This window comes from Schistocerca americana, chromosome 5, assembly GCF_021461395.2.
Source record: "Schistocerca americana isolate TAMUIC-IGC-003095 chromosome 5, iqSchAmer2.1, whole genome shotgun sequence".
Classification (NCBI taxonomy): Eukaryota; Metazoa; Arthropoda; class Insecta; order Orthoptera; family Acrididae; genus Schistocerca; species Schistocerca americana.
Genome location: NC_060123.1, coordinates 204,645,947 through 204,661,066, shown reverse-complemented (window position 1 = coordinate 204,661,066; position 15,120 = coordinate 204,645,947). Strand labels below are relative to the sequence as shown.

Sequence of the window (15,120 nt, the reverse complement as noted above, 5' to 3'; positions counted from 1 at the left end):
GGCCACCGCGCCCGGCAAATCGTTAAAAGCAATAAATATATTTTCAGAATTTTAAAATATAAGGTAACTGACTAGATTACAACATTTTCAAAAGAGGAACACGACGTAACCTCCCCCTCTCTTCTTCTTATTGCGAGGGTTATCGCTGCCTTCTGGCTGAAAGCCCGTGAACTTTCACCTTTACATTAAATTTTTCTCATATTTTATGCTAACTTCTTAATTATTATTATTATTATCATTATTATTAAAATCGTACACATCGGGTGGCACCTTAGAAATGGGGGATGAAGACAAATTACATGTGGAGGAGAGAGGGAAACAAAGACAGCAACAATCTCTGAACTCCCCAGAACTGAAACCTGGATCTGCGCCTGCTACGATGCCGACTTGTTAAGGACTCGAACCGACGGATCAATGACCGAGTTGTGTTACTCGAACTGCGACGGTGTTGCAGGAGCGGCGATCGAGAAGCTGTGCGAGGCGGCGGTGTTGGAGGACTCGCTGGCGGACCGCGGCGCCGTGGTGCGGGCGGCGCGCGGGCTGCTGGCGTCGGTGACGAGGGTGCTGCTGCTGGCCGACGTGGTGGTGGTCAAGCAGCTGCTGCTCGCCAAGGACAAGGTGGCGCGCAGCCTCGGCCGCCTCGAGGGTGTCACCAACTTCACAGAGTTCGTCAAGGCGTTCAGCCAGTTCGGCGCCGAGATGGTGGAGCTGGCGCACCTCACCGGCGACCGCCAGAACGACCTCAAGGACGAGAGGCGGCGCGCCCAGATGGCGGCCGCGCGGCAGGTGCTCGAGCGCTCCACCATGATGCTGCTCACCTCGTCCAAGGCGTGCCTCCGGCACCCCGACTGCCCTTCGGCGCGCGAGAACCGCGACACCGTCTTCTGCCAGATGCGCCGCGCCATGGACCTCATCCACTACGTCGTCAAGGACGGCGTGCTCGACTCGGCGGCGCAGCTGGCGCGGGCCGGCGCAGCTGCCTCCGGCGCCTCGCCCGTGGGGCCACCCGTTCCCTCCGAGGTGAGCACTCGGCCGCCTCTAACCTGCAGTAGGGGCGTTTTTTTTTTTTTGTGAAGTGCGGCAAACAATGAGAAATGCAAGGGACAGGAAGAAAAAGAAGAATGGGATGGATTGGAGGATACTAAAATGTGAAGGCTGCAGATATCATTGTACAAGGTTGGAATTTTTGTGATTTTCCAGAGATTCTTGTTTGTCTTGTAGACCATTTGGCGCCCTCTGCAAGTGGTGCCCAGAGCGCGATAGACCCCCTTGGCCCATTCCCCGCCCCACTCGATATGCCACTGTAGCCAGAGACAGAGATTTTCTCCACTCGGCAACTGGGTGTTGTGTTGTCTTGTCTTCATCATTATTTCACCTTCACCGACACACGAGTCACTAAAGTGGTGTCGTCTGGGACTTACACCACATGAAGAGTCTATGTGACGGGAGGCCTTTGCCGCACATACATTTACATTTACATTACAGAACTGATGTCTCCAATCTTAGAATAATCCACACAAGTCTGAAATTAAAGTAAGGGTGAGACATTTAATATTGTTTCTGGAAATATCTGGAAAACAACAAATCAGATTAACAACAGAGGCTATAATAGTTGAAACTTCTTGGTGGATTAAAACCGTGTGCCAGACTGAGACTAGAACTCGAGACTGTAGCCTTTTGGTGGGCCATTGTTCTACCGACTGAGCCACTCTAGCACACCTCACAATCCATCGTCACAGCTTTACTTCTGCCGGTATGTCGTCTCCAAATCTTCCAAACTTTACAGAACATCTCCTGTGAAATTTACAGGAGAACGTCTGTGAAGTTTGGGAGGTAGGAGATGAAGTACTTGCAGAAGTACAGATCGCAGGTGAGCTTCTGTAAAGTTTGGAAGGTAGGAGACGAGGTACTGGCAGAAGTGAAGCTGTGAGGACGGGGCATGAGTCGTGCTTGGGCAGCTCAGTTGGTAGAGCACTTGCCCACGAAAGGCAAAGGTCCCGAGTTCGAGTCTCGGCCTGGCACACAGTTTTAATCTGCCAGGAAGTTTTCAGAAGTACAGTTATTGGCGTGGGTCGTGAGATGTGCTTGGGTAGCTCAGTTGGTACAGCACTTGCCCGTGAAAGGCAAAGGTCCCGAGTTCGAGTTTCGGTGTGGCACACAGTTTTAATCTGCCAGGGTGTCTCACATCAGTGCACCCTCCACTGCAGAGTAAAAAATATTTTCTAATTCTGTAATAAAAGTTGTTTGTCTTGAAGGCAGACATCCAATTTGACATCTATCTTCACTCCCCTGCCCCACACCCAGGGAGTGGAAGGGGATGAACTTTGAAATCTTAAACAGGAACCCCCATTTTTAATTGCAAGTACAAATCCTGCGGGGGAAAAATTACGTAACTTTTGTATTTGACAATTTTTAGTTGTGGTTACCTGACATGATCAGTCAGTGCAGGAGGCATATGTAATTTTGTATTGTGGTATTGTTTTGGAAACCAATTCATTTCCCAAAATCACTATGTAAACACATTTAGTGGATCCAGTAACTGTGTTTACATAGTGATTTTGGCAAATGAATTGGTTTTCAAAAAAAGGCTAACCTAGTTCTGTTTTGTTGTATTGTAGATGGAGCTGTTGCCAACAAAATTCAAAATGGGATACATACCATTGAAAAATAGTAATATCTCAAGAAATACACATAAGATTAGAATCAAAGGAGATTAGAAAGGCAGATTTACCAAAAAAGCTGTAATAAAAAAAACTGTTTTTAGTATTACAGCAAAACAACTTGATTCTCCAGAACATGATACACTACTTTGTTGACATTATTGATGTGATTTGTTTCACAGATACTGCTGAACTGGGAAGCAGTTGAAACAATAAATCGATAAGCAAACCACTAGATGCAGGCGCTCTCATCATGCTAAGTGAACCAAATACATCAGAAATATAAAGACACATTTCGTATCTGTTTTTTTTTCATTTGTTATGGCTTTTCATTAACTATCAATAAAACCTTTGAAAACAATTTACGATCCAGTGCACATGCAGAATTGAAGGTATCTCTTAGAGATGTTATGTAATGAAATTGAAATTGCTGCTATACGAGTTTTAGTGTTTAATCGCCCTTAATAACAGCAACAAACCACAAAACAACTTATAACATAAGAGTCCTAAATCTTCAACACACTGTATTATGATGCAGATTAACAGTGACCACTGATAATATATGGATATAAGTACAAAATTTGTATATCTGAAAATATGATAACTAACAATATAATAAAATAAATTAAAAATATTAAGTAATTTTTTCATGTGGTCTGAAGATGACAATCTAGCCAAAATGGGTTCATTACAATAAAACAATAAACTCCTATAGCAGCAATTTGGATTTCATTACATAATAGAAAACAAATTGCATTATTGTTCCAAACAATGTGACTTCCAACCTTGTATTGTTTTGTGTTTTGAACTGTATCATAAGGCAGCTGGCTTCTTCAGAAGTCAGAGCAGACCTCTCTGGTGGCTGTGGATGGGGATTTGACTATAAGTGACAGGCAAGTGTTCATCAGAGACAAGGGTATCGTCAGGAGTGCCCCATGGAAGCGTGATAGGACCACTGTTATTCTCTATTTACATAAATGATTTGGCAGATGGCTTGGCAGCAGTCTGTGGTTATTAGCTGATGATGTTGTGGTGTACGATAAGGTGTTGAAGTTCAGTGACTATAGGAGGATACAAAGTGACTTAGACCAAATTTCTGGTTGTGGTGGTGAATGGCAGCTAGCTCTAAATGTAGAAAAAAAGTAAGTTAATGAAGATGAATGGGAAAATGAACAAGTAATATTGAGATACAGCATTAGTAGTGTCCTGCTTGACACAGTCACATTGTTTAAATATCTGGGTGTGATGTTGCAAAGCGATATGAAATGGAACGAGCTTATGAGCATTGTGGTTGTGAAAGTGAATGGTTGACTTCAGTTTCTTAGCAGAATTCTAGGAAGGTGTGATTCGTCTATAAAGGAGACCCCATATAGGATGCCTATTGTTGAGTACTGCTTGAGTGTTTGGCATCTGTACCAGTTCAGACTGAAGGAAGACATCAAAGCAATTTAGAGGCCGACTGCTTGATATGTTACTGGTAAGTTCGAACAACTCATAACTTTGATGGCCATGTTTCAGGAACTCAAATGGGAATCCTTGAAGAGAAGGTACAATTCTTTTTGAGGAATGCTGCTGAGAAAATTTAGAGAACTGGCATTTGAAGATAACTGCAGAACGATTCTACTGTCTCCAACATGCATTGCATGTAAGGATCACAAAAAGAAGATACAAGAAATTAGAGCTCATGCAGAGTTATAAAAGACAGTTGTTTTTCCTACACTATATCTTCGAGTGGAAGAGGAAAGGAAATGACTAGTAGTGGTACGGGGTACCATGCACCGTACGGTGGATTGTGTTGTGTTTATGTAGTTGTAGATGTAGGTGAGGTTTTCAGTTAGTTAAAATTAGTAAAAAATTTATGTTATTTAAGCATTGGTATGTTGATTGTTAAAATCATGTTTTTCATAGGAGTGTTTTTATTTGTTTTTAATTAATACTGGGTTTTGGTCCAGAATTGCATCAAAATTTTCACAACTGCCAATATCGAATTTTAAAATTACCATTGTATGTATCATTTCAACTTTAAATAATAATTGTTCTGATGTCCACTTGGCACTCATTAACAAAAATACTCATTTAGCAGGTGCTTTACCTGTGACAGAGAAGGTTCTGGACAATGGCCAGGCAGTTTTTCTGTGATATTTGCTGTTCATTCAGTTATTTGAATGGCACTAACCATTGTTGCTCCACATTGTTCCTAATCTCCTCTCATCTCTTCTGAACATAGTGGTCAATGTAATTTGATACATATGTTATATAGTCAAACACTCTAACTTTGACCAAAGTCATAGATATTTGCACCTTTAACAGTTGGTAATTCTGCTCTGTATGAGCCTGTTTTGGACTTCATTTTAACCGATTCATATTTTTATGTTTGGAATTGTACAGATGAATGTATCTTTTTTAAAACTCATTCCATTGCTCAGAGGTGTATAATCATTTTCTAAATTGTTTTTGCATGGTATGTGTCTTTTAAAATCAACAAATAAGTAGGAAGATTCCATATGATACTTTTATCTCTTTCCATTATCTGAACAAAATCTCTACATATTGTAGCTTGAATATTTACAAATTTTAACCACAGCTGTGAGCATTCATTACAGAAGAATGCATGTTGTACATCAAGATATATTTCTTGCAACAAAAAGTAAGGCAGTTAATGCACTCAAGATAGGCATTGCTTTCCCAGAATGACCTTGGAAACAATGATGAAGCTAATTAAAGCATTGGAGTTCAAAGTAACTCCTGATATGGGTTGACTAATATGATATTATACAATAATTTTTTATTAGAGCTGCTGATTTTTCATGATTCTCAACATAATTTGTATATTTGTGCACAGTACAAGCGATTGCTGGAACTTGGAGATGTGTGGCTACCTGCTACCCCAGGTGTTGCAGTAAATCAACTGTTGGCCTTGATTGTAACAACCAAAAGCTGTGATTTCTTTTCTAGTGCTATGGAAAACATGCTTGAGATTAAGGAAGATTACTAATTAAATATGTAGGATATAATTTAATGCAAGTCTTAAGAGTTTATAACTACAATCACATAGGTATGCTGCTGTTAGAGAGATGGTAAGCAACCAAGCCAGTTGCTTATAGTACTGCTGAGTGGCAAAATCATGGTGATTCGAGCAGGGCAGCACCAGAGTCTGTGTCTGGGACCCCGCTGTCAAACTTCTCTGCCTGCTGTTTCTAAGAGGACAAGGACATAATACAAGAGGGCAGATCTACAACTGAGTCATACATAACAACCAGAAATCTTCTACACAGCATTTCAATATGCAGCTTTGCAACAGCAACAAGTGGCTGTAAGTATGCCTTAATATGTAAAACCTGAAGGAATGCTGTTATGTTGATCTCGTACACATTCTCAGTGAGTATGAGAAAAAGCTGAAACATCATTTAGTTCATTCTTCTGTATTTACATGAGTCTCAAATGTATTACAGAGCAACTTGAATGTTTATGTTTCAAACACACTCATTATTAAAGTAAGGAATGAGAAAAATGATTCAATTTTTGTCTAGGTTATTCTTCATGAAACAACGGATTGTTTCTCGCAGGTCCTCTCAGTATTTCACTATGTCACAGCTGTTGGTCCATCCATGAAATGTTTCTAAAATTCATGAAGATGCTCAAAGTTATGTAGGAGCTGCAATTTGCTGGTCATCTGAATGGACTGCAATAAAGGGTGATAAACATGTTTTATAATGCAGTGTTCATTCACCACTTCACTCATCGACTGAATTCAGTCCTATTACTAGACATATCAAAGATCAAAGAATCCAGAATTGTTTCCCTCACTGTGAATGGTTGTGCTACTTTTTTTCCCCCTCAAGTTGGACTAAAGAACTAGGGTTGTAGAAGAGGAAGTAAAAGAATTACTGCCTGAAAGTGTTACATGGTGAAGTTCTGCATCCTGTTTGGTGAAAACCTTACGTCACAGTCAACAGTTCTCGCTTTCCAGAAAGATAATAGATCCAGATAAATGAGACAAAGAGGCCTATACTTTTTTTTTGTGGATTTGAAATCACGATGGAGGAGGTCTGTTTCACTTTCATTCTACAGACTTTTCCAGATATTTTCTCTCTCATTGAGACTTTGTATGATACTTTGAGCTTATGACATTTGCTAATGTGTAACAAAAGTAATAAATTTGAAGAAATGTTGAAAGACAAAAGTTACAGATTTGAAATAATATAGGAAAGAGTCCGTTGTGGGCAACATATGTATGAACCAGTAACTAGACATCCTTGTAATAATACTACAGTCAATTTGGAGACAACCTTTGGTGAAGACTCTAGTGTAAAATTTTGGACATAGTTATGGGACAATTAAAGGTCAGAGTCACAAGGTAGATTCAATAACTTTGGAACTCTGAAGTGTACAAAATTTGAATCAGTATGAACAGTGTTACTCTGAAATTGCATTCCAGTCACTAGTTTTAGTGCCACTCTACTGCTATGGATTAGTTTTATTTTTTCCTATTTAAGACCACAACTAGTGGTTGGGTGTATTTACAGAAAAATAGATCCTAAAAATATTTGTGATTTGTTGAAGATTACTGTTAAATGGGCTACAGACTGTACACTGTAAAATTGTAAAACTCTGAATTTATTTTTAACTATTAATACATCCAGTGCCTTAATTGAGAAAAGCTTTTCAGTCATAAAAAAGATAAAAAACTGTGTATATAGTTCACATTCTCAAGAATAGCTTTCAAACTTAATCCTGATATTAATTAAAAAGGATCCCCTGTAATAGTTGAGGTAGGAGTTTTACAATCCAATATCAACGAATTTACAAGAAATGTACTTTCATGTATAAAATTGACATTTTATTTTATTTTAAATGATTGTCCTAACAAAAAGATAATTAGAAGCCACTGAAGTAAGGTTTCAATGGCAAATAAATTTGCAAGATTCTCTCAGCTGCAGATAAAAGTGCAAGTCATAATGTTTTACTGTAACTCAACTTTATTTTACATTGCATCTTCTGTTTCTTCACAAATATCGTTGAGAGCTTCTACACACATGGTGTATCTGAAAGTACAAATAAAGTTTCATAACTTAGTATGTTAGACACCCATTGGTAACAGGTCAGCCAATGTTTGATTATCAATATGTGCTGCAAAGCCCACATCAACTATTTTTCTTCCGAAGCCCTATGGAAGTTTTAATAAAGCTTTACACTGTTCTTCAAGTGGACCGAGCCAAAATTTGTATTGGCCTTATCTGCACAAGAGCCAGTCACTTTCTATTTACATTTGTGCTTTCTAGAATATCAATTAAAGAATCATGTAAATTATGGGAAGAGCTAATATTTTGATGTTAATTTCAGTTGTAGGCTGAATGTACTGCACTAGCATTGGAAATATTTTAACATTTTGTGGTCAACAAAAATAACCAGTTTTTGGAAATGTAATGTTTTTGTTATGTACCGGCTGTTACGTAAACACTGTTTGGCTGTTTACATCGACATGACTACCACCAAGTTCTCAGTTAGGATGAGTAGCCATAGTCAGGGGGTATATATTGACAACATACAATATCCTGTAGCAGAATATGCTGTATAACATGAGAGACCTTGGTGCCTGTTTCACCACATGTGCTATCTGGATCTTCACCGAGACCCCAGTTTCTCAGAACTCTACAGGTGGAAACAGGCATTACAACATGTTCTTGGTTCCCACCAGCCACTTCACCTTGATTTATGTTAGTTTCTTTGGTCTCAGCATTTCTTCACGGTAATTATTTCTTTCTTCACACCCTTTTAGTTTTCTTTTTCTTTCATGGTCTGTTCCCCCCCCCCGCTTCCACCTCTACAACATACAATGCATTTTGCTTTCCACTTTTATTAACATGCCAATGTTTTGTCAATAATGTCTGTCTCATGTAATACCCTATCTTCCATCTTTAAGGTCTCAGGTTTTCAAGTCTGATCTGGTGCAGTCCCCAAGAATTAGTCTTTCTTTCTCACCCCGTCTGGTAAGTCTCTTCTGACCCAAGGTTCTAGGCAACTTTTCCAAACTCTAGTCCTTTTTCTTCACCCCTCTTCCTTCCCCTTCAAGCCTTCAGCCAGAAGAAAGAACCACTGGCTTCAAGAGCTTCCAAATTTTAAATACATTCATATATGTTTTCTCCTGCTCCCACTTAATGTTTTTATGGTTTGAAATATCTGCAGATATACAGATAAATGAGCGATCATAACGTTTTGCAACTGACTTGTAAGGAAGGCAGCACAGCCATTCTTGTCAGCTCTTAATGATTACTGGAAACGAAATTGAGCATTAATCTCACATTACTCACTGAAAAATGGGTTTCAGGAGCTATTTTCTATTTGACATGTTGTCTAAAACAAGCCATAGTTCGGGAAGTTTGCTAAATACAGGTTAATTTGATACAATTAAATTGTTTTAAGTATTGTAACATATTATTTATTCATGAGAAACCCAAAATGCTGCTGCACTCATAAATTTTTTACTTTTTGGTGTCTGTCTCCCGGAACTGTCCACGACATGGCTGGGCAGTGAAGCACTTGTTTTGATGTGGTGGTGGTGGTGGTGGTGGTGATAGCAGCCAAAATAGTATCATTAAGTCATGAACAATGTACAGATTAAATCAGTATAAAGAAATTCACATGGTGCAAAGTGAAAGTAATCAAATAGAGGTAGGGGGCTGCAGAACAAGATGACAGCCAACAGCATGGTAGATTTTGTGTGTTGCAGGAGGACTGGGATGCTAGTCGGACTGTGTCTGGTGCGCTAAAACACTTCGAGGACCTGGTGGAAATGACGCGACTGACACTGCTTGGACCTGGCTGCAAGGAGCGCCTTACAGCGGCACTCGATGCAGTCGTGGAACGAACGCAAGACTTCACGGACTCAGCGTACACCAGTCACGAGCATCGTGAGAGCATCCTCTTACTCTGTGATCGGGCGAAACTTGAGCTCAACCAGCTGTTACGTGTTGGTGTCAGTCTGGTAAGCACTCTCAACACGAAATATTAAAAGCCGAGAGAAGACCTGCTTCTGATTTCTCGTATATCAGATGTTTTCTTAGGAAAACTGAGGAAAATTTCTTCAGTAAATTTGTATAAATACTACAAATCTGAAGTCTTCTGACTTCTGGAACAAAAAATTGTGGAGCAGTAGCATAACTCTCATCTAGTTGAATAATCTTTTCATGGAAAATTTCCTGGGTTCCATCACTCTTATTTACACTCAGTAAAGAAATGTATCACTGTGAGATGAAATTAATGCAAAATTACTTTTTAGACATTATTTTGATGTTTTTAATGGATGTTTCATGGGAGAAATAACAACTATATAAAATTTACACAGCTGCAATGTAAAGTAGCTTCAGAAATGGACAGACAGTAATTGCAAAAATCCCTGCATATTTATGGTATTACTGATATTCGATAATGAAGGAGACAGAGATAGTTATCTGTTCCTTGCAAATTTAAGCAAAACTAACATTATGTAGAAGAATGTGCTGTTGATAGAAGAGGATAATAAAATCACACACACAGATGTCGATGGTGGTCTTGCTTCTGTGTCATTGTTGGCCACAAGTTGCACAAGTTGGGCACAGCCGCAACTGATAATTTCTGATGGGCCATTATTCTTGCATTTTGTCAAAAAAGTATATAAGTACAAAAGGAAGGCACAAACTGATGGTCACAGTGTCTGTCCTGATGACTGTCTTAAATGTTTTGTGTGCACCAGGTTCTCATACTTTCTCTCTTGCAGGAACAATGTGAAGGCAGTTCACCTACAAGTGAAATGGAGAGTGCAGTATGTGGCGCAATTCGTGCTGCACGTGACATGGGACACCAGTTGCGACAGACAACTCTGGAACAAGCAGCAGAGCTGCCAGCTGCACTACGGGGTGCACACGACACAGTTGCAGCGATACGCAATGCTGCACTTGCAGCTGATGCTGACCGCCTACAAGATTGCTCTGATCGCTTCACTGAATGCCTTGACCACATTCTTGAGGTGAGTACATAACATGTATAAGAAAGCCTTGAACAATGTCTACAAAGTCATACTTGAACTGATGAGTTGTGATACACAAAGGCTATCAAGTGCTCAAAAATATATTGATTGAAAAAAAATATATATGTGCAGTCTGATCTCTCAAACCAGTATAAAGAAAACTTAATAGACCAAGAATGTCAGATGGTTTGAAAAGAAAGAGAAGTAGAATCATTTTATTCATACTGATGTGCTATCCAGATCATGAATAAACTACACATCAACACACAGCAGATATCAATTACTTTTCTTAAGTATATGACAGAAAAATAAGACGATTTACTTGCAGACTTCCAGCAAAAAAAAAAAAAAAAAGAAAAAGAACTGTACATTCAGAACTAGTACTTATCGATTATAACATCAAATTAAAATGTTTTATAAAGTAATTCTTTTTCATATATTTTAGCTGAAATACTGTACTGTGTATAAAATTATATGAAATTTTTCAGAAAAGCAACTGAGATAATACTGATGTGTCCAAAATTTGAAAAAACAGTACTGGTATCAACAAGTACTGCTGAGGAAAAGTAATGCTAGCGGAGGATGTCCTCTTACAAGAGTTTAGGGTGATCTCTCTCTCTCTCTCTCTCTCTCTCTCTCCATCCATCCATCCATCCATCCATCTATCTATCTAACTCCTTACTCTAATATAACTCGAGTTCTCCATTTCAGACACGTAGAAAATAATGATATTCCTAAGGGAATGTGCAGCAGTGGTGTAAGAAGGAGCACCTTGCGCATTTGGTGTGTATGGTTTGACGCCTCATTCAACATGTTGAAGAGGTTGTTCCAGCAGCCATTAAGGAAACACGATGCAGCCAACTGCATATTGAACACTGAAATGAATGACGCCAGTAATCTGGGCTCGAAGATCATACTTGCACCATTTCAGCAAGTGGTAGAGAAGGCTGAGAAAATTGGCCTCACTTCCAATAATCTCACAGTCTACAGCATTGTCCCCGAACTTGTAGAAACTCCCTGTTTCTAAGGCCAATGAATTACTTGAACCAGAGACTTCAAAGATTCTGTGACAACCTAGCCTGTAATTTCCTAGACTTGAGTCGTAGACTTGAGAACTGTAGGATCTCCCAAGATGGGTCAGGTTGCTCTACACATAAATGCTGTCATCCCAGTAGTGGACTATATGTGGGGTACACAAAAGGATGTTCTAGTTTAGGTGATTCTTTGTCTTGTAGTGATAGCTATACAAGGTCCAAACAGTTCAAGAGCCAAAGAAATGCCCCTCATAGATGAGTCTTAAAATTCTAGTGATTAACTGATGCAGTAGCCCAAAGTTTAAGGCACTTTTAAAAATATTGGGGGTAACATAATACCAGGTACAGAAAGCTGTTCAGAAGCCATAATATACAGAGTTGATATGTTTGGAGTGAATCTAAGTGTGTATCAAAAGGATACCTGATGGGAAAAGGAGTTGGTGTATTCATTGCAATAGACAGGAAACTCATATCCACCAAACACATTTGTAATTGGCCCTTCTATCAACCACCAGACTCACACCCAGATGCTAACAAAATAATCATAGAGAAGTCAGCTCAGTGACACATACATTCCCCAGTCATACTCTCAACATTGGAGGTTGAGAAAGACTTTGATCATCTCACAAAAAACTGGAATAATTACAGTTTTTACAGTACATTGACTGTAAGTTGGCCGATTGCCATATGGGGGTGTAGGGAGTGGAGGAAGTGAACTTTCCCACCCCCTTCCCTCCCTTGGATTGAGATAGGATAAGGAGGCATGTGGGGAGAGGAGAAAGGGAGGGGGGGGGGGGGGGGGGGGGAGAGAAACCACACCTGTTTCTTGCAGTCAAGCCTCTTAATCTGTGCCTCATGGTTCCACAAAAGCAGCAGCTGCATGTAACATTAAGGTGACATAAATTATTTTCATAATCAAAACTGTAACCATCACATGTTTTGATATAATGTGTATCTTAACTGCAACAATAATGCACACTTCAAAGAAAGGGAACTGTATGAAATAGAGTGCAGCACGTATTAGTAACACAACAGACAGTGGCTACGTCACACAGTATTTCAGGAAACTAATGACACTTTACTGATTTTAAACAGTTTAGTAATTTGCTACCAGTTTCAGTCAATGACCATCATCTGGCACCTGAATTAACATTAGAAAAAAGAAAAATTACAACATAACCTTAATGTTAATCACCCTTGAGAGCCAGCTATAAAAGAGTGCCCACTTCATCACTCAATACCACCCCGGACTGGAACAACTGAACCACATCCTACATCATGGCTTTGATTATATATTGTTATGCTCTGAAATGAGAGACATTCCACCTAAGAACCTTTCCACCACTCCTAAAGTATAGTTTGCTTACACACCCAACTTCTACAACATCCTAGCCCATCCCTATGCCTCTCCCAGTCCCAAATCCTTGCCACAGGAATCATATCCGTAACCAAGACACAGGTGCAAGACCTGCCCAATCCACCCACCCAGCATTTCCTATCCCAGTCCTGTCACAGGCTTATCTTACCCTCTTCAAAGGCCGAGCCACTTGTGAAAGCAGCTATGTTGTACATCAGCTCTGATGCAACCATTGCACAAATTTTTATTTTTTTATGACTATCAACCATTTGTCCATGAGAGTAAACAACCATCACCAAACTGTGATCAAGAGCAAAGTAGTCCACCCAGTGGCACAACATGCAGCTGAACATAACATGCTCAATTTCAATGGCTGCTTCACAGCCCGGGCCATCTGGATCTTATCCTCCACCACCAGCTATTCTGAAATGTGCAGATGAAAGTTATCCTTGCAACATGTTTTATATTCTCAAAATTATCCTGGCCACAATGTATGGTAACCTATTATCTCCACACCCTACACCCAACAGTTTTCATCCTCTTGTCCCATCATCTCCTCCCTTCTCACATTCCTGCATCCTCCGTGTGCCGCCCACTCCCAGTTTACCCTCCCGATCTTTCCTCTTCCCTGTTCCTCTCCTATTCTGCTTCTCTCCTTCTCCACTCCTCATTTTTTCTACACACCCCATATCTTGATGCTGCAACTGGCAGTTTCTGACCCCACCAGACAGTGCCTTTCTCGCCTCCCCAAACGTACTCTGCTATCCCTTCCCCTTACCCACCCACTCTCCAAATTCTGGTTGAAGCTGCAAGTGGTAGCAGTCATGTGTGTGAGAGATGTACTTGTTTGTGTTCATCTTTATCTTTTTTCTTTGCTGCAGGATGCGTTGGCTGAAAGCTATAATGCGTAACAGTCTCTTTGATGTTTTCCTAATATTATTTATAGACGAACAAGATTGATCAGTACACAATATCCAAATGTGTGAGATCAATATGAAATGTCAGACAGACAGCAAATGTGTTATATATATATATATATATAAAACAAAGATTCCATGTCTTACCAAACGGGAAAGTGCTGGTAGATAGACACAATAAAAAAACACACAAACACACACACAAAATTTCAAGCTTTCGCAACCAACGGTCCTTAGGGGGGAAAAAGGACAGGTATACACTCGCATACACACACATATCCATCTGCACATACACAGACACAAGCAGACATTTGTAAAGGCAAAGAGTTTGGGAGAGATGTCAGTCGAGGTGGAAGTACATAGACAAAGATGTTGTTGAATGACAGGTGAGGTATGAGCGGCGGCAACTTGAAATTAGCGGAGGTTGAGGCCTGGCGGGTAACGAGAAGAGAGGATATACTGAAGGGCAAGTTCCCATCTCCGGAGTTCTGACAGGTTGGTGTTAGTGGGAAGTATCCAGATAACCCAGACGGTGTAACACTGTGCCAAGATGTGCTGGCCGTGCACCAAGGCATGTTTAGCCACAGGGTGATCCTCATTACCAACAAACACTGTCTGCCTGTGTCCATTCATGCGAATGGACAGTTTGTTGCTGGTCATTCCCACATAGAAAGCTTCACAGTGTAGGCAGGTCAGTTGGTAAATCACGTGGGTGCTTTCACACGTGGCTCTGCCTTTGATCGTGTACATCTTCCGGGTTACAGGACTGGAGTAGGTGGTGGTGGGAGGGTGCATGGAACAGGTTTTACACCGGGGGCGGTTACAAGGGTAGGAGCCAGAGGGTAGGGAAGGTGGTTTGGGGATTTCATAGGGATGAACTAAAAGGTTACAAAGGTTAGGTGAATGGCGGAAAGACACTCCTGGTGGAGTGGGGAGGATTTCATGATGGATGGATCTCATTTCAGGGAAGGATTTGAGGAAGTCGTATCCCTGCTGGAGAGCCACATTCAGAGTCTGATCCAGTCCTGGAAAGTATCCTGTCACAAGTGGGGCACTTGTGGGGTTCTTCTGTGGGAGGCTCTGGGTTTGAGGGGATGAGGAAGTGGCTCTGGTTATTTGCTTCTGTACCAGGTCAGGAGGGTAGTTG

At 40.5% G+C, this 15,120-nt stretch overlaps 1 protein-coding gene across 1 annotated transcript in view; it reads left to right on the top strand.

Moving 5' to 3' along the window:
- LOC124616098 (alpha-catulin) overlaps nucleotides 1-15,120 on the top strand; it is a 185,853-nt gene that overhangs the window by 64,613 nt on the left and 106,120 nt on the right. The window contains exons 2-4 of the mRNA XM_047144355.1: nucleotides 455-1,020; nucleotides 9,391-9,645; nucleotides 10,417-10,665. Coding sequence (XP_047000311.1) covers nucleotides 455-1,020; nucleotides 9,391-9,645; nucleotides 10,417-10,665 — 1,070 coding nt within the window. The remainder of the gene's footprint in view (nucleotides 1-454; nucleotides 1,021-9,390; nucleotides 9,646-10,416; nucleotides 10,666-15,120) is intronic.